General features: G+C 42.2%; 1 protein-coding gene across 4 annotated transcripts in view; it reads left to right on the plus strand.

Moving 5' to 3' along the window:
* Positions 1–27,277, plus strand: part of ABL1 (ABL proto-oncogene 1, non-receptor tyrosine kinase) — a 128,136-nt gene that overhangs the window by 82,433 nt on the left and 18,426 nt on the right. For all 4 annotated transcript variants that reach the window (XM_039506336.1, XM_039506335.1, XM_039506337.1 and 1 more), the window contains 9 exons: positions 4,637–4,810; positions 5,601–5,896; positions 12,917–13,189; positions 17,954–18,038; positions 18,398–18,575; positions 21,346–21,530; positions 23,796–23,948; positions 24,588–24,677; positions 25,028–25,192. In XM_039506336.1, the coding sequence (XP_039362270.1) occupies positions 4,637–4,810; positions 5,601–5,896; positions 12,917–13,189; positions 17,954–18,038; positions 18,398–18,575; positions 21,346–21,530; positions 23,796–23,948; positions 24,588–24,677; positions 25,028–25,192 (1,599 nt within the window). The remainder of the gene's footprint in view (positions 1–4,636; positions 4,811–5,600; positions 5,897–12,916; positions 13,190–17,953; positions 18,039–18,397; positions 18,576–21,345; positions 21,531–23,795; positions 23,949–24,587; positions 24,678–25,027; positions 25,193–27,277) is intronic.

Raw genomic sequence — 27,277 nt, forward strand, 5'->3', positions numbered from 1 at the left:
TTGGCGCACCAGGGCACCACAAGGTAGTAATAAAGCGAGTTCTTGCAGAAGAAGCAGTAGTCTCCACTCACCACCTTCCTTGTTGTTGGCAGCTGACAGCATTCAGTCAGCATCACGGCAGAGGTAAGTTACGGAGGGATCTGGCTGGCTGAATGGCTCGGTAATGCGTTATTAAAATCTTTCACCTCCCATCATTGCTTCTGGACCAGAATGTTTGTGACTGAAAAGAGGGCTCAGTGCTTTACAAATACAGTGAGGTGTAGTCAGTGCCCCAAGATGTTATCTCATTTGGAGAGGTACAGTGTGGATATTTAAGGGATTTTGATGTACAGTTGGAAATGGAAACCAAGGTAAAAAGAAGGTGATTGTTCCAAGTGTAGGGAGCAGCAAGCAAGACAGGATAAAGGCCACAGCCAACAGAGGAGCAGAGACAGTAAAAGAAATTTTTAAGGAAAAGGGAGAGTGGTGCTGATAGGACTTTTACTTCTGCTGTACGCCCTAGTAGAAGCAGAAGTCTGAGTGACTGTGACAGAGAACTTTTTAAAATTGATTTTAAGCCCCAATAGGAGAGAATGTTGAATATGTTGTGCTTCACTGGGTATCAGAACATAACTGTATCTTGCAGAGAGAGTTTTTAGACATTCAGGAGTCCAGACAGAATATGTCTATCTCTGTGTCAGGTATGGATAGTCGAAGCCTGTCAGCTTTGTCTTACATTTCTTTCAGTTATTCCTTAGTAAGTTAGCCCCAGTGTTCTTGAATTGGAGTTTAATTTGTTTGTGTGCTCTGTGCATCTCCCATTGTAAAGTTCTGATAGCTAATGAGTCAAGAAGATGCCAAGGGAGTGGGGTGGTGGTCATCTCATGTGTATAGCATGTACTGTGTGATCTGTGCTGGTGTAAGCCATAATTGTATGGTCAGGGAAACTCTTTGAAGTTTCCTATTATAATAATCTCCCAGTTTAAAAGAAAAGAAGAAAAAAGCCCAGCCAACAGTTTAGATTGTTCAGTAATCCCATTCTCACCAATCTCCAGGCTTGTGGAATGTTATCCGTGACGGTTTGAGGCATACCCCACAGAATAACTTGCAAAAATGTATTATCAAAAAAACTAGACTTCTAGACTTTAGCACTGTAAATTGCAGTTGCTTTTAATGTTTTGATAGTGTCATCTGATGGTCTGAAAATAAACAAGTAACTTGGTATCTATACATAAAGAATCAGTTTTGACATCACTGTGGACTGGGGGTGAGAGGACTTTTGTGGGCTACTGTAGCCTCACTCCAGTATCCTGATTCATGGACAGGCCCAAGCACATCCCCTGCTAGGCCTCAGTCACATTCTAACTGGAGGTGAGACTACCTTGGATTTCCTGCCTTCCTGTTGAACAGTCCCCAGTGGGAGGCCTTTTCCTTCCTATCTGAGGTTATGGTACATCCCTCAGCATAAATTGCACTGCTTGCACCGTATTTGGGGGGAGCAGATCTTTCATGATAAACCACTTCTTACTGATGCTGTGTATCAGTCACCTCCAGCTGTTTGCTGTCTGTTTATTCCAGGTGTTTACCAGTCTGATGATGTAACTCACTTTGGAGTAACTCCAATCAGTGCAGCACCCTGAGTTTGATAAGGGGAACTTAATGGGCTTGACAAGATCAAAGTATTTTCATGGTAAAATTATTATAGCTTAATTTTCTCTATCTTCCTTTTATTGTCCCTATTAAAGCAGGCCTGGAGCATTAAAATATGTATCAGCATTTCACAAAAAGGAAGTATTGGGGTAGCCGTGTTAGTCTGTACCCACAAAAACAACAAGGAGTCCGATGGCTTCAGATATGCCTTTTCTAAATCTCTCAAGTTGTTTTTTGACCTTTCAGCATTTTATATTTTTTCGTTTGTGAAGCAATATGATGTGACTTCTTGATCTGCTACATGAATATACTTCCCAATAGCAAGTATTTGGCTAAGAAAGTAGGCTTAATTATGTGTATATATACCTTTGAATTTAACCAGTCCAAATAATTGTAGTAAATTCTGATAATACTACAGACTCTGAGCATGTATGTATCTATCTTGATGACTTGCACCAACATGGTTAGGTTACTGAATTTTTGTCAGTTGTTGAATAATAACTGTTTTTTACCACCACATACCCTAAAGCAAGCAGACCTAACTTGATGAAGTCTGGGTTTTAGCCATTCTCCGATGTAATAACAGTCACTACACATTCACTCCACTTGTATGTAGTATCCCCTCTACACAGAGTTTGAAACCTCCTTTCCACTAGTGTTGGTTTGCTTTGTAAATAGCTCCCAGCTTGTTTCAAAATCATGTTTCTAAAAGTTTGGAGTGATTCCCAAATTACTATTCCCCACTTGCATCTGAGAAACTCCAGCTGGCTGTAGTAGTAATGGTCAATCCATGATCATTACTGAGCAGGAGAGGGGACCTGAACAAAAGATTTCTTGGAGCTTCCTGCATCACAAAAGGGAGCCAGGGAGGATGTGAGAACTGGTATTTTCTTGGAAATGTAGAACAGTTTTTTCTTCAGATCAAGGGCATTACACTCCCCCTCCTTGTCTTGGGCATCACACAGCTGGAGCTCGACTCCAAGGCCTGGTCTACCCTAGAAAGGGTTTGCCAGTATAGTTCATACTAGTTCCTCAACCAAAATAAGCAATACTGTCAGAAGGACTTTTTTTGCTATATAACTGCATCTATACTAGGGCTTTTTGCTGGTATAAAAATGTAATGAAGAATCACACCACTTACTGACATTATTGTACTGGCAAAATTTTGTGGTACAGTAACTCCTCGCTTAACGTTGTAGTTATGTTCCTGAAAAATGCGACTTTAAGTGAAACGATGTTAAGCGAATCCAATTTCCCCATAAGAATTAATGTAAATGGGGAGGGAGGGGGGTAGGTTCCAGGGAAATTTTTTCCACCAGATAAAAAACTATATATTATATACATATACACACAGTATACATTTTAAACAAACAATTTAATACTGTTCACAGCTATGATAATTGTGAAGCTTGGTTGAGGTGGTTAGATGGTGAAAGAGGGAGGGATATTTGCCAGGGAATGCCTTGCTGGTAAATGATGAACTAGCACTCGGCTGAGCCCTCAAGGGTTAACACATTGTTAATGTAGCCTCTCACACAAGGCAGCAAGAACAGGAGGGAGGGGAGACAGCATAGCAGACAGAGACAGACATTGTGTGTGGGAGAGAGAGAGAGAAAGATACACACTGCCCCTTTAAATAAGCTGACCCACTCTTAAGTGCACTGTCTTTTTAAGTGGATCAGGAAGTTGAGACAGCAGCTGCTGCCCCAAGCTTTCTCTCCATTCGTGTCCCCTCCCTGCTATATATGGAGAAGGGGTAAACGGGATGCAGGAACAGGGGGGAGGGGGACACCCTGACATTAGCCCCCCCCCCTTTTTCCCCTGCACAGCAAGCTGAGGTCTCTGGGAGCAGCTCCAAGGCAGAGGGCAGGAGCCGCACATGGCAGTGCGGGGAGGGACAGCTGAATTGCCTTGATAGCCTGTTGGGCGGCTGCAGCACATGGAATTTAGGGGAGCGGGAAGTTGATAAGGGGAGCTGATGGGGGGATGCCGGTCGACCCTGGTTACAAGCCCCCACCAGCTAGCTGCAACAGGCTGCTTTTCCTGCAAGCAATGGACAAAGCAGGCGGCTGCCAAACAACGTTAGAAGGGAGCATTGCATGTTCCCTAATTGATCAGCAATGAAACAATGTTAACCAGGATGACTTTAAGTGAGGAGCTACTGTATACTCCTGGCCTGAGATGCCCCCCTCCAAGCTGCTGCCATGTGAACCCCAAAAGAAAGGCTTAGAACTTATTTGTGGCAGCAGAAGTGGGGTTGGGTGTATGCCGAACTAATCCATTCTACAATAGTTAGGAGAAATTTGCAGCAGCAGCAGCTTGAAGGTTCTCTGCTGTGCTTGGACTAGCTTGAAATTTTGGGTGGCTTTTTCTATTGAATAGTTTATAATTTTTAAAGTAGAAGTATTTGTAGTAGTAACCTCTGTATATTGTGCACCATAATCATTGTCCTGTGTGTCTTATAATGATTTGGGATTTTTGATGTTTTTTATTTATTAGAAAAAAATAGCAGATTTACCTTTGTTCTTAATAAATAAATAAATAAATCTGACATCCAGTAGGTATTTGAGCCAAGACAAACACCTGTCAGGGATGGTCTAGATAATAATTTGTCCTGCCATGAGTGCAGGGGACTGGACTAGATGACCTCTTAAGATCCCTTTCAGTCCTAAGAGTCTATGACTTGCAAAGCAGCAGACAGGCTACGTGAATAGAAATTTATTGAGAGGGAGAAAAGATGTCCTCTCTTCACCAAGGCAGGGAAAATACATGTTACAGAAAAGAATGTGGGGACCCTATTGCACAAAGCTGTGGAGTGAGAGTGCTCCATATGCTCCGTACGATTTGTATTAAGGTAATGACCAATTTTTGCCCTCTGCCCATGTACATGAGGACCACAGATGTCAAGAAATGAAATAAACGAGAAACTCATAATGGGTGCAAAAAAACAGATGGCTTTTATCAGTAAGATTGAGCCTATTTTTTTCTTTTTTCTCTTCTCCTCCAGAAGCCCTTCAGAGGCCAGTAGTATCCGATTTTGAGCCTCAGGGTCTGAGTGAAGCAGCCCGTTGGAACTCCAAGGAAAACCTCCTGTCTGGTCCTAGTGAAAATGACCCCAATCTTTTTGTTGCACTATATGATTTTGTGGCGAGTGGGGACAACACTCTCAGCATAACTAAAGGTAAGAGAGCTCCAGGGGGTGCTTTAGAGCATCTGCGACAAGGAACAAGAAAATGAAGGCAGTCAGGAATATTTGAGTTCATAATCCCTGTGAAACACATCAGTGTAATCATTGTAGGGGATATTGTCCTAAAACAAATTAAGACACAAGGAAAGAGCCTTTGAAATGGGATAGTCTGCTTAAAGTGTGCACTGGGGGAAGAAAATTGTATACTAAAATTAAGCCCTTCAGTGGAAGCAAGGATTTAAAACTGGATTAAACCTTAACTGTACTTTTAAAGTACTTTTTCGGGGATGGTCTGTAGCTTTATAACTGTTTCATTAAAATGCAGCTCTTCTCTGAAAAGTGACTATATAAAAATATCCCCTCCTTACTCCGAGGTTCTATGCCATATGTGTACTTGAAACCACATCTGCTTGCCTTGCTAATCAATAAGTTTTTTTACTCCTTTTTCTCCCATTTGTTAGCCCTGCAGAGCCAATGTAGCTCAGATAGAGTTTGCTGGATTCTATTCTGGTTCACGCATTAGCGAGAGAGTTGTTAACTTTAGGCCTTTAAGTCTACCAAGGCATTTAAGCACGTATGTAACTTTAAACATGTGAGTAGTCCTATTGGCTTTGACGGATATACTTGTGTTTAAAGGCACGCACATGCTTAAGTTCTCTGCTGAATCAGTGCATATATTCTGATTGCAGAACTTTGGATGGTGATGTGTGAGCCAGAAGGAACGTAGCTTTTCTCTCAGATCCCAGGTTTGCCATGTCTAATTATATTTTGTTTTTATGTGAAGGTGAAAAGCTCCGTGTCTTGGGCTACAATCATAACGGGGAATGGTGTGAGGCCCAAACAAAGAATGGGCAGGGCTGGGTACCAAGTAACTACATCACCCCAGTGAATAGTTTGGAGAAACATTCCTGGTACCATGGACCAGTGTCACGTAATGCCGCCGAGTACCTGCTGAGCAGCGGAATCAATGGCAGCTTTCTGGTGCGGGAGAGTGAGAGCAGCCCAGGACAGAGGTCTATATCACTGAGATACGAGGGAAGGGTGTACCACTACAGGATTAACACTGCATCTGATGGAAAGGTAGGCGTTAAACCTTGCAAACTGCAAAGGAAAAACCATTCTGGTCCACTTCAACTGCTTGCTGTAGCAAGGGCCCAGTACAGCTCCCCCTGAAGTCAACTGAGGGTTTGCCATTGACTTCAGCAGGAGTAGAATCAGGTCCTACATATTGACCTACAACATCTAAACAAAGAGCACTTCAGATATTATTATAACCATGTGTCAGCAGAACTTTGGGAGAATGTCTCCTTTTAACAAGCCCCTAATAGGTATTAGTATGTCTCAATTGTGAAAACCTTGGGCCAGATTAATCCTGATGAAACTCCATTAATGTCTTTAGTGGAGTTATAACAGGAATGAATTTTGCACCATAGGTTCAAGTGGCATAATATGGACTTAAAAGGACACTGTCAAGTTAAAAGTCATGGTCTTTTAAAAATAGTCTCTGTATCTATGTTCCTAACAACACTTCAGGTTATTGGAACCAAAATAATTGAAAAGCTATCATGTTCTATCATTACAGAAACAAGGTGAGGGAGGCAATATCTTTTATTGGACCGTCTTCTGTTGGTGAGAGAGACAAGATTTCACACTTACCCAGAGCTCTTCTTTGGGTCTGGAAATCCCAGTTAAATGACACTTTTAAACAAACTGGGAATCCCAGACCTGAAGAGAAGCTCTTTGTAAGTTCGAAAGCTTGTCTCTCTCACCAACAAAATTTGTTCTGATAATCCACCATGTCTTTCTAATATTCTGGGTTCAATACAGCTACAACAACAGTTGATGTGCTATCGTTTTTTATTGCTTTTTGCCTTCTGTTCTTCATGTCATCTTGGATAATGAAAGAAAGGTTTAGCACTGTAGTTTCACTTGTTGTATATGGACAGTTTCTCATCTCATTCACTTTCGGGTTCTTGTGCACTAGCAAATGCTACTGTAATCAGCTTGTGAATGCTGCAGAGAAATGTTTGTTTTAAAGTGTTATTTTCCTTAGGGTTTTGTTTGAATTTCATCAAAAGATTTCTACTGGCACTGGGTTTTGGGGAAAATATTGTTTTTAATTAATCTAAATTTTAGGCCCTGTTGGCTCATGCAGTGTTTCTTTAAATCCAGTCTACATAGGATGTTGCAGTGTGGCTCGGGGGGCATGGCTATTGGTGTTCTCCATGAGGCCCCTTCTGCCAATATCTAGTAGTTTAAAGATCCTGTGCCATTTAAGAATACATACATTTAAAAAAATCAGCAACAAGGGCTTCCATGGTCCTGGTCCAGGCCAGCTTTCCTTTGCCCAGTAAGGGCCTGTTCCCGTTGACTTCAGTGGCAAAACTCTCTTTTATTCCACAGGTGCAGGGTCAGGTCAGTAAAACAAACTCTAGTTTCTGCAGTGCTGAGTACTTAATGGCTTCTCTATTTGTCTAACTCATCACTGTGTAAAACCATTTTAAGACACTTTAAGTATGAAAGAAGCTTATAGAAAAGCAAATGTTCTGTAATGAAAATGCTTCTCTGCTGCTTTAATGAAAAGCTTTGTAATTAGGGTAATGTTGTAAGGTTTGTCAAGGCAGTGTATAGGTATTGTGGTCTTTTCCCTTTTCCCCTGCTCTTCTCTCATTCAGGATGCAGCCAAGCTCCGCATGGTTGAAATTAGCAAAGTGAAATGGTCTGTGCTATGTACTTAGAGTTTATCTATATAACCTTTAGTTTGTGGCAAGCTGGGGTTTCAGTCTATCTCAGACTAGCCTGCCGCCCACTGTGTCCATGTGGACCCTTGCTGCCACGTACTAAAAGTTCTGTAGCACTCTTTGATCTACCACGCTTTGAAATGGGAGTAGATTAAAGCGTACTAGGGAACTTTTAATGCACGGCAGGCTCATGCCAGGTAGATTATGTCCAGGCTTGCCATGGGGGTGTCTACACTGCATTGTAAACCTGGGTCTGTGGAACCTGGGCTTATAAACTCAGTGTTTCCAAGCCCGCACTTGAGCGTCCATACTGCAATGTAAACCTGGGTTACAGTTGTTGGACCTGGGTGTCTCAGCCCTGCTAATGTGTCCATACTGCACTTCTCAGACCTTCTGACTCAGGTCTGCGGCTTGACTTGTGTCCACACTGCAAAATGACGGGGCTTGGACCAGAATCACAGAGGGACTCGGGCTCTGCCCTCTTCTCCCCTTTCCGTAGTGTCCTAGAATCTGGGTCCTTCGTGCTCGTGTTTGGACAGAAGTGGGGGGGGGGCCCCCCCTGAGTGAGAGAGCCTGTAGCTAGGCAGTATATAGATAGTACCTATAAGTGTATATACTAGACAAGCCCTCTTAAAAATATTAATATTATCCTTTCTCTGTGTCTAGAAGTTTGATGTTGCTTCTTTCTTTCTGGGGATGATGTGTGTGTGCTTGTTGTGATGTGCTGCCAGATCCAGATATATATGTTGACCAGTTCACTGCAAGATGTCGTGCCACGTGATCCCCATAGTAGCATTTGAAGGGTTTGGTACTTGGAAGCTTGCATCTTGGCAGTGCTGTTTATCCCAGGAAACAGTCAAGCAGAGCTCATGTAATCAGCTCAGATCTATACTAAGCAGGTTAATGGTTTGTTTTCCCCAGAGTTGTTCTAATCGACATTGTTGAGAATAGGCACAGACAAGCAGAATTCATTAAAACAAACCTGTAGCTGACAGTCACATGCAATCCAAAAGCTATGGCGGGGGAGGGGAAGAAGGTAATGTGGTCTCTACCAGGGACAGAGCTAATGTCCAAGTCCTTGCCAGGTGAACTGGCCAGGCCGGACGCTTGCATTCTGAACTGCTGGGTATCAAATTGTATTAACCACTCTGCAGTAAATCATCTCTCTCCAAAAGGAAAAGCAAATGGCAAAGCCCTTCCCCATAGCTCTCTGGGCATCTGGGGCCTTCTCAGCTTGCTGTATCATTAGTCAGCCCATCTGAGGAATTTAATACTGCAAGCACTACAGTTAGGATGAATGGTGGTGGTGGGATCATATCCTGTGACTGAGTGAACGCAGTGTCAGGAGAAGGAGGTATTACAAAAATGTGTGGAACAACTGCTGCTTGGCATAAAAATGTGCCTTGCATAGCACAGCTTTTATTCAGCTTTTTTCCAAAGGAAAATTGAAGGGTATAGGAAAGGCCAGAGAGAGATGACTACTTTTTAATTTTAGCACCATTTAAATCAAACCCACGGGGGTTCAACAGCTTAGAAAATAAGATCTTCACTGGCTCATCTTCACCCAGACCACATCTGCCTTACTTTAAGGAAGGTATTAAAAATGTTCCTTCTTGGCTGGTTGGCATAGGGCAGCCAGGTTCAGGGTAAGCCACTTCCGTGCTCCAGAGAGTTTGATTTTCCTGAGTTTGGTTGCACTTGAGGCCAAGTCCTCCTATTGAGTAACCAAATCAAACAGCATTGTCGAGCTGGCTTTAAAATCTTGTCATTCTCAGCATATAGGGTCACAGGACTGTGCATCTTATATGGTTCTCTCTGTTTCCTCTTGGACTTCCAGTAAGTGACCATGATGGAAACCCATCACTGAAACCCTGATGCTTTTTCATGGCTACCTGTGCACTTTTTGTTTTGTGGTGATGTTCATATATTTTAATTTTGTTTTTGCAGTTGTGGATGATGAAATCTGTTGAGGTTACATATGCATCAGAAGGCAGGGTGGGTCAGCCCTGGAATCCAATGAGACTTTCCTGGGAGTGGGTGAATGTTAAAAAGCCATAGCAGAGAAGGGAATGCAGCTTGGTGAGCAGCTAATCTGTGCAGGCAGAACAGACAGGAGACCCTCGAAGCAGGGCCAGCATCATGGTTTTTCTGAGGATATACAAGAATTGCCTGGGCAGCGTATCAGCAGTGCAGCCAGTAAACAATTTATATGAACATTCCATGTGACCCCATGCATTGCAGAAGCCTAAAATCCATTATGTCTATACAAGGTCTGCTGTCAGCAGCAACAGAGGGTCCCTGGTGCAATTTCTTTGACAAACAGGTCGGGTGAATATTTGGGGAAAGAGAGAGGTAGCACTGAATATTTGGTCACAATGTTTATGTGGCTTATTGCGTAGCATAACCATTCATAGCTGCTGTTTGTTTCATTTTCTTCTGATGCATGCCACAAATTCCAGATGTAGATTTGAACACATCAGCATAATTCTGGTTTCCATTAGTGCTGATGGGGAAGTAAAGCGTTCAGGATTGAATTTAGGATTTGAGCATCAAGAGGATAGAAAAGCCCTGTCTACAGAAAAGTTGTACAGTGAAGTTTTTATTTTTGGATCCATTCATGAATAGTAAATTTTGTGCATGCAAAAATGTGAGGAAGTGTAGTCTTGGGATCTGAGCTGAGGACAGAGGAATCCAAAGATCTATTTCCTGCTTTGCTGTGGACTCTGTGTGTGACCTTTGGGAAGTCATTTTAACTTCCGTGTCTCACTTTCATCATCTGAATTTAAAGAAACACTGTACCATCCAATTTGGCCTAAAATTTAGATTAAAAACAATATTTTCCAAAACCCAATGCCAGTAGAAATGTAAAATGGGCATATATTTTGCCACACAGGAATATTGTGAAGTTCAATTCCAATATATAAAGTGCTTCGAGATTGTAAAATGAAACCAACATTATAAGACCAAGAACACAGTTTTTTAATGCAAAGGACTGTCAGCACACCGTGTGCCAGAGGGATCTTGAACTATAATCTAATTACATTCTTTGTTGCACCCATCAATGTGGTGTCTGAACGGTTAGTATCAGAGAAGTTGCTTTCATACAGATACTGTCTGCTTAAAACATTGGTTGTAGTAGCTTGGAATAGTTGATAAAGGAGTCCTAGTCCCGCTAGGCTGCTCCACTAATAGGTGGCTGTTTCTTGCTGTGCTGCATTGTATCATTTATGTTGGTTCATTTTTCTATGTGTGTGCTAAAAGTGCTTTCACCTCTTCTATTATGAAGGTTTTTTTGCACTGTACTGAAGAATGTTGTCTTGACTTTTGTAGGGGGTTAGAAAGCATTCCCTTTTGAGCCAACTCTACCTTCTATATAGATACAGACTTCCTGCATGAGCCTTACCAATGGCGAAGGCAGCTAAAGAAAAGGAAGAAGGGACTGTAGATCTCCACAGTTCATTGTGCAAAACTCCCCAGCTCAGAATGTCTGTGTGTCCATTAGTCATTGTGTTATCCCCTGAACGGTTAATTTTGTGGCTTCTATTCAAGTGGTTTTATAGAAAGACTAGCAGTTGGGCATGCACGTATGCCTCTCTTCCAATAGCTCAAAGGATATTTTCCTCAGAGGAAATGCCATTTTAGACCAGGATTATGGCCCCATATCAGTGGAGGAGGGTGTCCCTACAGCACAATTATCTTCTAGGCACCAAATTTTGCATAGATGTTACGTTTCCCAGAAACTTTACAGAGGACAAGACTCCTGTAATTCTTGTTTAGCCTGAAAGATAATAGACACAAAGGGCTGCAACAGCATAACGTATTTGTGACTCATGCTGCGGTACAGAGACTGACAGAGAACATGGGGCCATCACTGCAGATTACACATTTCAGTTTTGCCCTCTGGGTTATGCTGTGTCTGGTTGAGCTTTTACCTTTTTTGCATTGTTTCAGATAAGTCCCTGGAGCACTGGAAGCTTCTGCCCATTGTGACTAACCTTAAGGGTTACTATATGTATTTAACCATTTGGCTGACCTGTTTGTGTGTTTCATGAGATTTGGGGGGATGCTGGGAGAAAACTTTTCTTGCACCATAAAGCTTCCTCATTTTAAGGCTTGCTGTCTGGTTTCCTTTCTCCTTATTCCCAATCTCTTCCCTCTCACCTTCTCTGACTCATTCAGAGAGACATTCTGTCATCTCCAGTCCCCAGCCCTCCCCTGCGTGGGTGCACTGAACCAAACACAAATCCAGAAAGCCAGTGGGATTAGCAGGGTTTAAGGTAGAGACTATGCTAGGCCTCACTTTCCCCTCTGATTCCCGTCAGCTTCCCTGTTGCAGATGCATCTCCCTTGTCTGATAGGCACACTACTGCTCCACCTCCTGCTAGGCTGGTGATGTTCTTCTTTGAATTGGCTCCATGACAAGGCTCCATCCTCCAGTTGAAAAGAGGAACTCTGCCACTTTCCGCGTGCTGCTTCCAGCGCAGACCAATATGCTGGTGGAGTGAAACATTCCCCTTCTCTAGTTTAGGGATTATCGGCATCCTTTCCCCATATTACCAGCTTCCATGAGCCCAAGGAGTAGAGAGTTGGGTTGGAATTTGAACACTGGGAATGCAGTGTGTTACTCTGGAGTCACTTGTCCAGCATTTTTAAGGGATTTTTAGTTTCAAAATGCATCAAGCTTGCTAAATGTGTAAGAGACCTAGAGAGAAGCATGTGCAGTATACTGTTAGGGTGTTCCACAGGAGGCTCACGTTCAATGGCAATGGTCTTACATCTGTATAGCATCTCTCATCCAGAGTGTGTTGTTGCTCTGCAGCCATCACTGAATTGGAACAGCCCAGCTGTTTAATGCCACACAGCAGCACTACACAATCTTGTAGCACAAGAGTGAAGAGGAATATGGTGTTCTACTGAAACTTCAAAGGGAATTTAGGAAGGTAGAAATTTGGTCAGGACATTAGGGTTAACAATCCCACTTTTCAGAAAAGTGAATGGGATCTTAAATGCCCACAAGTGGCCAGGGCCTCCTTTGAAAGAGAGCACTTCCAACAGCAGCAGGGTGATCCAGAACGCTATTCGAGGCCACTGGATCCATATTGACTCAGAGGAAAGATTATTGCCTGCTCAGTCATCTACACCAGAGGTTTTCCCATCCGAGTTTTTGGTCATTCTCAACTCTGCTTAGCTTGTGAGATCTAACCAGATGGCAGCTTGAGGTGGTAAGCAACAGTAAAACAAAAACAAAATATAATATCAGGAAAGCAAAATATAATGTGTTTGCATGTTAAAGCAATTTTATCAATACCCTGTTTGTGTTGTGTGAATGAACACACTCTCTCTCGTGGTTGCTTTTCAGCTGTATGTCTCCTCAGAGAGCCGCTTCAACACTTTGGCAGAGTTGGTCCATCACCATTCGACTGTAGCAGATGGGCTCATCACCACTCTACACTACCCAGCACCCAAGCGCAACAAGCCCACTATCTACGGAGTGTCTCCAAACTATGACAAGTGGGAGATTGAGAGAACCGACATCACCATGAAGCACAAACTTGGAGGGGGCCAGTATGGAGAGGTGTATGAAGGAGTGTGGAAGAAATATAACCTTACAGTGGCTGTGAAGACCTTAAAGGTAGGAACTAAAGCTTCTATTCATAGCCTTCCACTTGGAATGCAAGTTTTATGCTACCCCTTCTGAAGCCTGGTATTGGGTAGCGGTCTCTGTCTGTCTTCCTCAGGCAGGGTCAGATGATTCAAATTGTTGAATCCTTCCTTTGCTTACATCTGGTCTAGAACATCTGTGGCTGTTACTTAACTGTATTTTTCAGCCTCTTCTAATTATTTTTTGTTTGAAAGAGTTGGACCATTTGTACTGTTAGAGCCCTACAGAACTGTGGATATCTACTTTATATCCACAGACCAAATTTTGTATCTGCACAGGGCTTTGTGTATTGTTTTCCAAGGCTCCATCTACACAACAGTTACAACCAAGTCAGGGAAGCTGCTTACAATGTTGTTCCGACTTGTAATATAGGCAGGACCTTATTGTGTCCAATAACCAGGCTAAAGCCTTGGACATGTGTGTTTCTCACATTTTGGGGAAGGAGAGCTGCAAAGGTGAGCTGCCACATAACTGACACACATTGGTAAAGATTACTGTGGGATGTGAAACAGGCAACGTAATTAGAGATCATGCTTCACTGGTACTTCGGATACCTTAATTGTTCTAGTCACATCATGTGCCTTCCCCAAAAGACGAACTCCTTGTGCACCTAGAAAATAGGCATTTCAGTAGCTGTTCACTGTTAAAAGATTGAGGATGAGGGGAAGGAACTTTCTGGATTAATTATCCACAACCAAAATAGATTAGACTCTTAGGCCTGGTCTACCTTGGGGGCGGGGGCGGGGGCGGGAACGATCTAAGTTACGCAACTTCAGCTACGTGAATAGCGTAGCTGAAGTCGATGTACTTAGATCGACTTACCGTGGTGTCTTCGCTACTGTGAGTCGACTGCTGCTGCTCCCCCGTCGACTCTGCCTGCGCCACTCACCGAGCTGGAGTACAGGAGTCGACGGGAGAGCACTTGGGGATCAAGTCTAGACACGATAAATCGATCCCTGCCTGCCGATCTGGCCGGTAGTGAAGACATACCCTTGTGGCTTGGACTGAAAGTCAGAGAATCAGGTTCTGTTCCTGCCTCTGCGACTTAGTCTCTATGCCTTGGTTTCCCATCTGTGAAATGGGGATAATACTTACCTAGCGCACAGAGGTATTGAGGTTTGATTTTTATAAACCAAAAAAAAAGCACATTGAGATCCCATAGTGCCTTCCATCCACATAGCATAAACTCTTACTATTAGGAATTCAAATGCGAGCTTCAGACTATGCCATCATTGCTGGAGTTGCAGTGTGGTGTGGTGGGGCGGAAACAATAACAAATGAAAGCTTTCATGTTGGAAATCATTAAATGGAGAGGAATGTATATATGCTTTATGTCTGTGAATAAAAATGTGTCCTGGACCTGGGGAAAGGGATTTTTTTTTTGTTTTTGTTTTTTAACCCCTTGAATTCTGGCTACCAGAGTGTTGCTGGGTGGTTGTGGTTTCAGAAGGTGATTATTTGGGCAATTAGTTGGTTTTGAAGGTTCCTGTTATAAGTTACTGTTCCCCACTTGGTTTCATCCAAAGAAAAATAACACTTCAAGTCCCCTTTCCTCTTTATATATGGAGAGAGTGACACCTAGTGTTAAAGTGTGATTCTATCTCATTTGCACAGGAGAATGCTGGGAAGAATTCAGCCTTGAACCCCATAGTGTTGCTAGAAAAGGGATTTGACAAGCAAAACGAAATATCTAGGTAGAGGAATAATGAGAGACCAGTTATTGTCCTGAAACACTGAGTTTATTGTAGCCATCTCCAATTTTGCTGATGTTGTGGTATTTGAGGGTTAAGGGGTGTTTCAAAGATGCTTTTTCCCCCGCCTTACCTCAAATAATTTTGCATTCCTTTCTTGTTTGCTTTGATGAAAACCTCTAGCAGCAAAGGCACAGTGTTATCCCGTAAAATCTCCGTGTTTGTGCGTCAGAAAAAGCTACCTTGATAAGGACCGTGACTGTTTCAAATATGCCAAGTAAATATTTTATGACTGAAAATGGTTCATAATGTAATCCAGAGCAGCATCCTCCCCTGGGAAATGTTCGAACACCCTAAAAGAGACTGAAGAAGCGCTGTAATCTGAAATTATGCACACTAAACCATACTTAAAAGCAAATTCATAAGCCACCTTCCTTAAATCCATCAGTCTACTGTCTGATAGATGGGATTATGACTATCTTCAAAGTTTCAGGGAATATTTGAATACCTCACATTTATATTCCAACTCTAGCAGGAATAGCCAAGTGTTCAGTTGCTTCTTTAGGGAAACCCAAAGCACTCATTTTATTGTCCGTTAAGAGAATATTTTCCAAAGCTCTCTTGCCTTTCCTTGTCTCCCTCCATGCCCCAGATCTGTATATTAGAAATAATAATGAAAGGAAAAACTAGGGGGGAAACATCCTTGGTTCTTCTGATATCCTTAGTGCTTGATGAATTATTTCCCTTGCATCTCACTGCAGCCTGTTTGTTACCCAGTCTTCTTTAAGCTGGTTAGAAGTAGCTCAGAGCCTGCTGAACCAAAGTCGTTTATACAGAGAGAAAACAAGGGCCCAAAGTGACACATTCTGTGCTTCCATCACATTTAATTGCATGGTGCTAGAGAATCTGTTAGTGCTTGTGCATTTTCCACCAGCATATTCCACTGGAAAATCAAGATATCCTTGCCAGAATGTCAGGTGTTTTTAAGTATTTTAAGACCCCAAAAGAACAGAAGCCGGTGTTGTTTGGGGTTGAAAGAATACTCACTAGTGAGCTGGCTATTCCAGTTTGGAATCAGTTTTAAAGCAATGAGAGGAATGTTGTATCCTTTCGCTAAACCTTCCTCAGTTTAGTTCTTACAGAGCAGCCTCTCAGGCAGTAACTGGACTGATGGTGAGCATTGCTATTGATTAAAAAGGGTTCCGTTTATAATATATGGTTATAGTTAGCATGTGGCATCAAAACTAAAACAAGAAAATTCAGTGTTAAGGCTGAGGCACCTTCTTTATTTCATGTACTTGGGTATAGTAATGTCACACACAGATCTGAGATAACAAAAACACAATGTTATTGGTCGAGGATAGCTCGGGGAATGGATTGGCAATTGGAGACAAAGCTTTCTAACCTCTAGGTCATTAGTTTGAATCCAACCTGCTGCTGATCGTGACCAAAAATTATTGCCATGTGAAGGCACTTTCATGTCCCATTGTAAAATGAGCTGATCATCTCAGTCCTTTTCATAGTGCAGAGATATCTAGTTTACATCTGTCATGACAGACATGATGAAATCCTTGTTCTTTTTCTTAGCAGAGAGGCCGGTGATGTGAACTGGTCATGCAGCTTTAGCTGATACCCCTGGAGGTGGTCTCTTCAGGTCAAGGTTGAGATATATGACTGTGCTGTGCTAAGGAAGCACGTCATGCTGCTGACACTGCTGTAGCTGATCTGTGATGTGATATAATTGGAAATTGAAATTGGATACATCTGGTACTTTTCTTGAGCACTAGATTATCAAACTAATTGTTACAGTAATTCTCTGTTTGGTTCCTTTCTGCTACCTTTTTCTTTGAAGGATAAGAGCAATCTTCTGTACAGAATGAGCCTGGTGGTGTTTACATATCAAACATGAGATAGGCAAGTATTTAGGATCATTCTGAAACTCTGATTATTAACCCAATGTCCTTTGCTTAAGGAAATGGTTTAAATTTCTGTTCCCAAGAACCTCATAGTGGTATAGTATTGACAGTGTCAGGAAACTACAGCTGCCAATCAAACAGTACCAATTCGTAAAGGAACAGTAAATGATGGAGTGAAACTGTTTGAATAGAACTATCGGTGCTAACAACGAAATAGAGTACCAGCTAGGTCTACAGCAGCAGCCATACCCGTGTTATCAGCCTTACCAGCAGCAGCAAATCCCTTGCAATCCCTCCTTAAAACACTTCTTCTCTGAAGCCTATCAGCATTAATCCACTAGTGAAAGAAACATTGATATAGAAAGAATAGTTGTATTTAAAAACATATTTTTGAACCACTTTGAAATGACCTTTTGGCCTTCCAGTGCACATTTGTTTTGAAATATTTATTCTTTCAAATAAAGACAGTATCTTCCTTTGTTTTGTATAATTGCGAGCAACTTAATGACACCCAACAAATAATACGCAGCAACATCTAGCCAGAACATTTACTTCACAGATTAGACTCTTAAAAGCCAGGAACAAATTCATAAGCCATAAAACGTGCACTCTTCAGTTGTGAAGCAACCACCATCAGTTGTCACAGACCCAATCAACAGGACTCTGAGTCGTTGAAATGGTGGTCCATCATGGATGCAGGTAGCCTCAGGCATCTGCATGTGTAGCATTTTGCCTTTTGTTCTCATCTGTCATCTTGCCTCATTCACCTCTTGTCACCCTAGTACTATTTCTTGTGGCATGAGCAAGTGCCGTCAGTCTTTTTCCAAAGATGTGAACTCTAAATGGGCTTCTCTAAGCAGATAATCTCCCTGCAGGAGAGGGCCTGCCACAAAAGGGGGAATAGTTTTTTTGTGTGCCAAAAGAGGTGGTGTAAGAATGACAGTAGACCAGTTAAACAGAGGATCGAGCCCCACCCAGCAGCATGATGCAGCTGGAGTAAGGAGCAGTAGTTTTGGGACAGTCACAGCTTACCCCTTCAGTTTGCAGTGATTCTTCAGTCCACATGCTACAATCTGTTTCCACCTTGTGCATATTATCCTCGCTAAAGCTTTTCTTTTTCTATTCAGGAGGACACCATGGAGGTAGAAGAGTTCTTAAAAGAAGCTGCAGTCATGAAAGAGATCAAGCATCCTAACTTGGTGCAGTTATTAGGTAAGTGATAGAAATGCCAAGCAAAGGGATTTGAATTAAACCCTTGTGCAGTGATATGGATGTTAAGGAGCAGATAAGCTGCTTACTGTACCAAGGCTGCAAATACAGATACTTATTCTCTTGCAAAATTCACAATTTGTAAAAGTAGTACTTGATTTTAATTATTTTTTGTTCCTTGCATTTAAGATGCAAGAGCCTAAAGCAGGAAATATAAAACAAACTGCTAACCAGTTTTTAGGAAACTCTCCTTCACCTCTCCCCCTCCCTCCCATACACACACTTTTAAATTGCCCAAAGAGCAGAATCTGCAGACATCAGCATTCTAGAAGAAACTCTGTATTCAAAAATGTGTTCCACAGGGGTATGTACACGGGAACCTCCGTTCTACATCATCACAGAGTTCATGACGTATGGGAATCTGTTGGATTATCTGCGCGAGTGTAACCGGCAGGAGGTGAATGCTGTGGTGCTACTGTACATGGCGACTCAGATCTCCTCAGCCATGGAGTACCTGGAGAAGAAAAACTTCATTCACAGGTAAGAATGACACTGAGGGCTCGCCCACTTCTCAAGCTCCAGAAAGCCCTTGAATTTCAGAGTCTAGCAATATGGGATCTAAGTGCATCACATCTTATAACTTACACTAACACCTTGATGTGTTGCATTCTGATATGGGACACTGCACTGTAGAAAACCCTCTACAAGAGACAGACTCAAGACTGCCATTCTGCCATGGTGGTCGTTCTTACCCACACATACTGTGAAGGTATCACCATGTAAGGTGAGGTAGTTAAATTGGCCCATCTCTCATTTAAAGGTACAGAGATTCCTAAAAATCATGGCTCTTTGTGAAATAGATCATTTCTCATTCCTATTAAGCTAATGGTCAGCAGAATGACCTCTTTCCCAGAACTGTGGGCATCTCTATACTCATACTGGGGTTCCCAGCAAACCTACCTTGCTGCCTTTTCATAGTGCTTTGATTTGTCCCTCTCCTTGTTTTCATCTGCTTTGGCGATTCTTTTCCAGTATTGCATGAATTGCGTGTATTAAGCATCTTTGCAGTCTTAAAGTCTGGAGATTTTGACCTTTAAGTGCAATTATGGTTAGTGCTTTGCATTCTTTGCCTGAAGAAATGACCTCCTAGCAATGTAATGAGACAGCCTGGATGGAGGCTTGAGAGTCTTTGCTGTTTTATTTAATACAAGATCTTCTCCATGGCACAGGTGTGACCTTTCCCACCCAATTAGCTAGAATATGAAATCCGTACATATGACTTCATAGAGATGAATATGAGGATCATGTGTGAAATGCTAAAGGTTCCTTGTAAGACACACATTTCCTATGTTGCATCAAAGTTGGGTTCACATGCTCCTGTCAATCAAAGTTAACACCTATTTGCAGCATCAGAGTTTCGAGCTTTTTGCGCTGTTGTAAGATTGTAGTCCCCTCAACATGTAGCAAGTGAACTTTACAAAATGTTTTCAGAATCCCATTTGTTTGCATGCTCTTGCACTTCATTTCCCATTATTGCTGATGACCCAGATATCTTCAGAAAATAGAAGTTTTCTTCCTTACAATCTGCCACCCCCGCATCCTCCTGCCCAGTTATTTCAGAGGTGTTGTCACAGTCCACACCCTTGGATTCAGATGCTGGGCTGACACTTCATTGAATGAATCAGGCAGGAGTAGGAATGGGGTTATAAAGAGGAGTTTTTATTTAGACAAACATGGTAGAAATCAGCACTGATATGGGGATATTCAGACCACTGCCTGACAGCTTAATGGACCTTTGGTAAAATGTACTATTTTTTTTATTTATTTATTTTTTAAGTTCTGCAAGCAACTTTTTAAAGAGTAAGTATCAGAGAGGCAGATCTTGCTTAGATCTGAAGTAGACTCTTACTTTAGCTTTGTGGTGAAATCAGTTTCTAATATAATGTGACAAAATCTGGTAGGTTTTTACAAAATTTATTACTAGCAGAAATGCTTTCATGTACTTTCACCATTTTAAACATGGTGTATAAATAGAAGGAAGATTTCAGTCAATTGTTGCCCACTGTTCTGCAAATCAGAATCCTGCGTATGAGGCATGGGGAATTGTTCCATAATCAGATTTCCCTAGATTATGATTGTCCATGTTGACCACCTTTGACTGTCCAGGTCATCAGGATACACTTTTTGTAGTCAGTGTCAAAGCCCCTGCCTGCCATCTAGGTGGTGATAGAATTGATGTACCTAGTGAGCATATTTTCAGAATAAAGGAGAGTGTTGAATCCTGAGGAGTGTACTAGCTGTTTCGCCAACTTCATTCCAGGAAATACTATTACACCATGACACACAACTAACCTGTGGAACTCATTGCCACAAGATATTGAGGCCAAAAGCTTAACAGAATTAAAAGAAGACTTAAGGGGTAATAAAAGCATACAGGTTTATTATAGTAAAATTTTTAAAAGAGATTTGAAAGGTTGAAGGCTTGAACCAGTTGCTAACTTTTTTAAGATGAAATTTTCCCTGTGGGCCAGTTATTCCTTAACTATTTATGCAGAGATTCTCGCGCCTTTCTCTGAAGCAGCTAGTGCTGGCCACTGTCGGAGACCAGTACTGGACTGGATGGACCCACTGGTCTGATCCACTGTGGCAGTTCCTATGTGTGTCCATTCACATCAGAAAGAGAGATGCTGTATTTCCAGTTGCTTGCATTTTGTACAGATATTTTTTCTGTTTTTTACAAATGGTATTGTATACTTATGGTAAAATAAAACTTCTTTAGTACAGTATGAGAAAGCACTGCATTGTGTTGTATATTATGTGAGTTGGTATGTTTGGAAAAAATAGTTTGTGCGGTTGAGATTTAAACATGGTAAGCCTGGGAACTGTAGTGAAATTGATTAGCGATAGCCCTGAAACTGATTAGTATATTTTCATTATCTAAGCTGAGTGATATATGTAAATAATAAACAGCAAAACTGGTGAGGTTCTTAAACATCCTTTGTTTCAGTAATCTAAGATAATTGTAAAATGAGCACTGACACTTGTCTTTATTTTTAAATGATTTTTATCCTGACAGTGGCAGCTTTTAATTTTTCTAAAAAGTTTGTATTCTAATTTAAACAATTTTTTTTGACGACAGCCTTATAAAGTGGAGAGAACAAATAATCTCCTGCTTTCTACATATCTAATACAGAAAAACACATACAAAGACTTGGGTTTCTTCAATAATAAGCCATGTCCTCTCCGCTGCTAAAGGTGTGATATTGTGAAGACCTTTCATGGCCTATTTTTTTCTTGTGTGCTTTCTTAGGGATCTTGCTGCCAGAAACTGCCTTGTAGGGGAGAACCACTTGGTGAAGGTGGCAGATTTTGGTCTGAGCAGGCTGATGACAGGTGATACGTACACTGCCCATGCTGGAGCCAAGTTCCCAATCAAGTGGACTGCTCCGGAAAGTCTGGCTTACAACAAATTCTCCATTAAGTCTGACGTCTGGGGTAAGAACTTACTTACATGCACATGAGACGACAGCCTTTTTATTTCCTGGTTATAAAATCAAGACATTAAAAACTGTTTGTTCAAGTATATCCCAAAGAGAGAGAGGATGATTGGTGGCTGAACCACTTTGGTCTGTGACCTTGTCACAGCTAATCAGGTGTGGGCTGGTTCAGTGTTTGAATGAGAGACCTAAAAGGAAAACCCAGGAGCTGCACATGTTTAGTCGGTCAGGACTTCTCCTTCTGAGGTTGCAATCCTGCAGATAGTTAAATACATGCTTAACTTCACAGAGGAGAGAGTAGTCCTCACATGTAAAAATTAAGCAGATGCGTGTTTGCAGGATAGGTGCCTAAGCCAGCTGTGAATCAATGCCATAGCACAGTACTTTGGGGCATTATGCTGTTGAAGGTTACTTGCTCTGTAAGCTACTTTTAGGATGAGGGTGAGAGTCTGAGATATTGAAACATGATCTCTATGTGCCTAGTGATAGCTCTGAGCTCCTTTTTTGTACATTTTTAAAAGAATCCTTTGAATGAGATGAGAAGCAGAGAAAGAACTTGAAGACACGTTGATACTCCTGAAGAGCCTGGAATACTTCTGATAAGAACAGGATAGATAGGCTATATCAGACAGGCTAAGTCCATCCATTCTGACTCCCTAAAATCCCAGTGCACTTTCAGTCTGTCTATCTCGAGGTTTGATGCTGCTGCTGATCACCACAGTATCTGAGGGGCACATTTTCAAAAGTGGCTAAGTGACTTAGGAGTCTAAGACCCATTCGTGTAAGTGATCTTAGGCATTTAAGATTCAGTGGCATGTAAGAATTTCTGAAGATTTGACCCCAAGTGTCTTCCACATAAAATCAACTTGGCAGTAGTGAAGTGTCTAGTGGACTTCCGGCTGTTCTCTCTTTTCATCTTATAGAAAGTTCTGCTTGGAGTGGAGTTTTATTCTTAGGATGTTGGAAAGGGATTGTTGATGCTATGAATGTTCTGGTGATGGCGGCAAAGCTCTGGGTACTGTATTATTGGTTAAGGTATTGATTTTTCTTTTTGCTGTCCTAAACCTGTGTGTGGCATTGCTGTGAACTGCTGAACAGCTGCCATGATCCATCAAAGATACTGCTGTACTTCAGTGGTGGTTGGGGTGATTCCTGTGTACATTGAAATGATAAAGCGCTTTGGGAGAAAAGGTATTCTAAAAATGTGAGGTTATTTTTAATTAATATTGGGCAAAATCGTGATCAGTTGGAGTTAGGGCCATGGTCCTTGGGATCTGACTCAAAATAAAGTGAGCCCTTTCCCAGTCACTCACTACAACTGCAGTTGGTGCACGATTTTACAAACTTTCATTCCGCTGCCTGAGGACAGAATTCAAACAGAGATGCTCATGGAAGTGTCTGGTTTAAATTGCCCTTGGTTGTTTATCATGTAATATGATGTGATTTCCGTACTTATGCAGGATTGTAATTGCCTTCTCTTCAGGCTAAAAACAGAATACAATGACTGAACTAATTACATGCAGGTTGTTGAACTGGTGTTGGGTCTATCCTTTGTACTCTGAATCCCAGTTTAGTTGTCTAACCATGGGACTCTCACATCCTCACCACAGTTCAATACAGAAAGGCATCCCGATCATTAAAGTTATTTTTATTTGACTGTGGTGCCTTCTGTTAAACTTCCCTTGTAACCAAACTGTCTCACTTAGTTCTCGCCTAGTTGGCAGTTATCACTGTGAATTCCGTCACAATGGAGGGACTGCAGCTTTCTCCTCTGTATATCTTGATACTCCTAGAATGGGGGCAGCCCATAAACAGTGAACCAATTGGACATGGGAATCCTAAAGCGAAAAAGGGGAAATAGAGATGAGAAGAGCTGTCAGATTTACAGCGAGACTGCAGTGCAGCAGAGAAGCAGTTTCAATTAATCCACAATGGCGTCTCTTAATTGTGCCTTTAATAGGACTTGAAGGATATCAAAACATTCAGGTTTGAGACAGCTGATACCTTAAAAATTAGTCTAATTCTATCTTGTCGTATTGCAGGAGACTTGTCTGTGTTGATGAAAAAGCTCATTACATTACTTTAGTTTCTGAGCTGCTGCTGAGCGTGGAATTTGAGCCACCCAGAACAGGGAGCTTGTTTAAGTGCCAGGGAATGTTTGTTTCGTGCATCCACTGAAAACAAACTTGCAAGATTATTGGTTTGGTTTTGGTTTTCTTTTTTTAAAAAACAACCCTAAAGCCTTTTGATTTCTCTATTGCAGCCTTTGGTGTCCTGCTATGGGAAATTGCAACATACGGCATGTCCCCTTACCCTGGAATTGACCTGTCTCAGGTGTACGAGCTGTTGGAGAAAGACTACCGCATGGAGCGGCCTGAAGGTTGCCCTGAGAAAGTCTATGAGCTCATGAGAGCATGTGAGTCTTCTGAAAGCATATGGAGACAAATGTCAAAGATGATTGAGCTCTGCAAAGATGTAGTTGTACTATACAAGGGTATGGTTAAAACACTATGGCACAAGGAGCCTTTGTTAGTCTTCCATTAAAGTTGCAGCTCTTAGTTACAGTCTTAAACTCCGCTGTCCCAGGAAGATGTAAATGATCTGAAGTTACCCATGTTTGGCTTGGGGGCATCCTTCTCCACTAGGAGTGGGAATTGTCCAGGTCTTGGGGAAGGTGTGTTGTTTAACTCAAGTTTCTTTGTCTCCTCTTTCCTGGGAATCTAAATAAAGGATTGTGCATCCACCTTTGTCTAGGATGGGGAAGGACGCCTTGTTAATTGTCTTGGGAACAACTTTTCTTAGTCCCTTGGCCATTAGTATGTCATTTATGGTTGATTTTTTTTTTTGAGGCGTTGAGTAGGCATAGCTCTCACTGGTGTCAGTGGGAGCTGAGGGTGCCCAGTGTCCTTAAAATCAGGTTGCTAACATCTAAATCTCAGCTTCCCTGTCTGTAAAAGGGAGCTGTTGATATTGAACTAGTTTCACGGTGATAGTGTGAGGCTTAATGAATATTTGTAAGGCTTGTTAGAAGTCCTGAATAGTAGTATTCTTTCAGGCTGGCAGTGGAGCCCTTCTGATAGGCCCTCGTTTGCTGAAATCCACCAAGCATTTGAAACGATGTTTCAAGAATCCAGCATATCCGACGGTAAGTCCACTTGCACCATTCATCACACTGTTTCTAGGAATGGGGGCGATGGCATAAGTGCACTGTAACTTAGTTTATTGCTTTATCTGAACATCCCCGCAAAGTTGCTTTGCAGTGAAGCTTTGTTTGTAAGTTGTACCTCCCAGTATAAAAAACATGGAGCAGGCAGATGCTTGTATTATTTTTGTTACCAACAGGCCTTCCCTCTGGCTGAGCCCCCTTCCCCTGGGTGCTGTCAGCGTGTCGTTTTTCCCCTGCTCTCCGTTGATAGCTTAGTATTTTTACCTTTTATCTCTACCCCACTGCCACCCCCTGCTTTCCTTGTGATCATTCTTTTCCTTGCCTTCCAGAGGTGGAGAAAGAGTTGGGGAAAAAAGGCATGAGAAGTGTAGTGAGTAACTTCCTGCAGGCTCCAGAACTACCGACCAAAACAAGATCATCCAGGAGAGCTGCTGAAAGCAAAGATGCCAGTGAGAACACGGAGATGGCGCATCCTAAAGGACAAGGGGAATGTGGTATGTTCTAGCTATAGCCATTATTCCCCTCCTGGGAGACGGACTGAAATTAAATGGAGGCCCAAATCCAGAGAGAACATGGGGAAAGTGCCTAATGATAGGTACCTGCTCTCTGGATGTGTCCTCTGTCATTAGGCACTTCTTCTCTTCCTAGGTTCACTGTGGGTTTGGGTCTCTATTCCGGTAGCTCCTGGCACTTCTTGTAGATGGCTAGCACTCAGTATTACTCTTGGGGATTCTGAGCTGCAGCAGCCATGCAGCCCAGGAAGGGGGGATATCGCCTCTGTGTGTTATCTGTCTACCTCCTGAATTCCTAGTTGGTTCAGCCCCTACTGAAAGTTAGAGCATCCCTGAGGGCTGTTTTAGCCTACAGCTGCTGCCCATGGCACCCAGTGGAGCAGTGCCAGAGCACAGAATACTCTGAGCACACCATCTCCCTCACCCTGATATATACCTGTGCCAGGAGTTATCAAAGGGATAGGGTAGGACTGGAGCTGCTCCAGTGCTGGGGGAATTCCCAGCAGAGAGGAATCTGCCTGGCTGCCAGCCCCTTTACATCACCAGAGTGGTCTAAAGAGGCTGGATCACTGCTCAGGATCAGAGCTCTGGCATATGCAGTACAGACTTTTATGTGGGAGGTATTTCTCCACCCCTATATCATACCAAGTGTCTGTTTTGAAACACTGAAGAGTATTACTTTTGGCAGATATCAAATATAGTTTCAGCAAGGGACGCTGAGGTATTTACAAAATCTACCATGAAATTAAACAACCTTTCAATCAGTTTCTCAAAGCGTGTAGTTTCCATTTTGAGGCAGTTGAAACAATGAGAAAACATTGAGCATAGGCAGTTAATTTGTATCCAGAGCATTTTAAAATGCAAAGTTTAAAAAATAAAGAACTCAATAAAAAATTGATCTCTCGGTTCTTGCCAACTCCTGTTAAATGTGCCTGCTCAGCTGTCCCATCAGGAGTAAGCAGTATGTTCTGTGGACTTGGGATCTCAGAGATCTTTAGTACACCTCTAAGAGAAATGGCACGCGTGTGCATATGCATGCGTGCATAAGAAAGAGAGAAGGTCACCACTGAAACTCCTCTTGGGGTGGCTTTTTATTTAATACAGATACTTGATGGTTCTTCTGGAGAAGGTGTGTCTTGGTGCCATATCTGAGCCTGGAAGCTGTATTTACTGTGCGTCAGCTTCACAATAGGTACCTATAGAAGGTCCTGTGTCCCTTCCCATTTCCAGTTGCTTACAGGTGCCCAAGACCTGTGAGCATCACTTCCCATCAGTAGCAAGCACTCCGTGAGAAATTTTGAGTTTAGGTCTTGATAACTGAGATGTTGGTCCCTGGGAAGGGATGTTAGGGACCTGAGTCATTGTTTTCTTGAAAAATCAGTGTTGAGAAGAAACATCTTTCATGTTCGTTCCTAAATGAGCAGAGAGGCTCACATACCCGTATCTGCTCTCAGAAATGGGTGTCCCCTTCCAAATTTTTTTAAAAGCCCTTTTTGCTTATGCCCCTCCAGATTTGTTCGGGTGCATGTGAATGGTTTTAATTACACAATGTCCAATAAAGTGTGATTTTTGCAATCCCGAAATTTACCCTTTTTTTCAAGAATTCCTCTCCTTCCTCTCAACCAGGATCCATTTTCCAGTATATGACTAGGTAGCATCCTCTTTTCCCTATTTAACCCTGCTCCATCTCCCCCTCTTGCTGCCTCCTCAAGCTGTAAATGTATACAATACTCTGAAGACATCTCTTCTGAATTGGGGTGCTGTCTGAGCACTCCTATTCTAATGCCTGACCTGTGAACGAGAGACCCTGTTGTTCAAATATTGGGACCTTCAGAACTCCTGACAAATGTATTATAAGCCGCTATTCATTTTTGAAGTATTTCTCATGTAAGTGGAAAAAGGGTCACCCCACTCTCCTTCCAGAGCAGCTCCACTGGAGCAGGCTGTTATCTCTGGGTTCCTCCACTGTGCAAGGCTGCCTGTCTTCACAATGACATGGTTAGGGGTATTTAGCTGCTGGAATTACCTTAGGTAATAAGGTAATAATTGGAGATATACCAATCTCCT

This window comes from Mauremys reevesii, linkage group 19, assembly GCF_016161935.1.
Source record: "Mauremys reevesii isolate NIE-2019 linkage group 19, ASM1616193v1, whole genome shotgun sequence".
Classification (NCBI taxonomy): domain Eukaryota; kingdom Metazoa; phylum Chordata; order Testudines; family Geoemydidae; genus Mauremys; species Mauremys reevesii.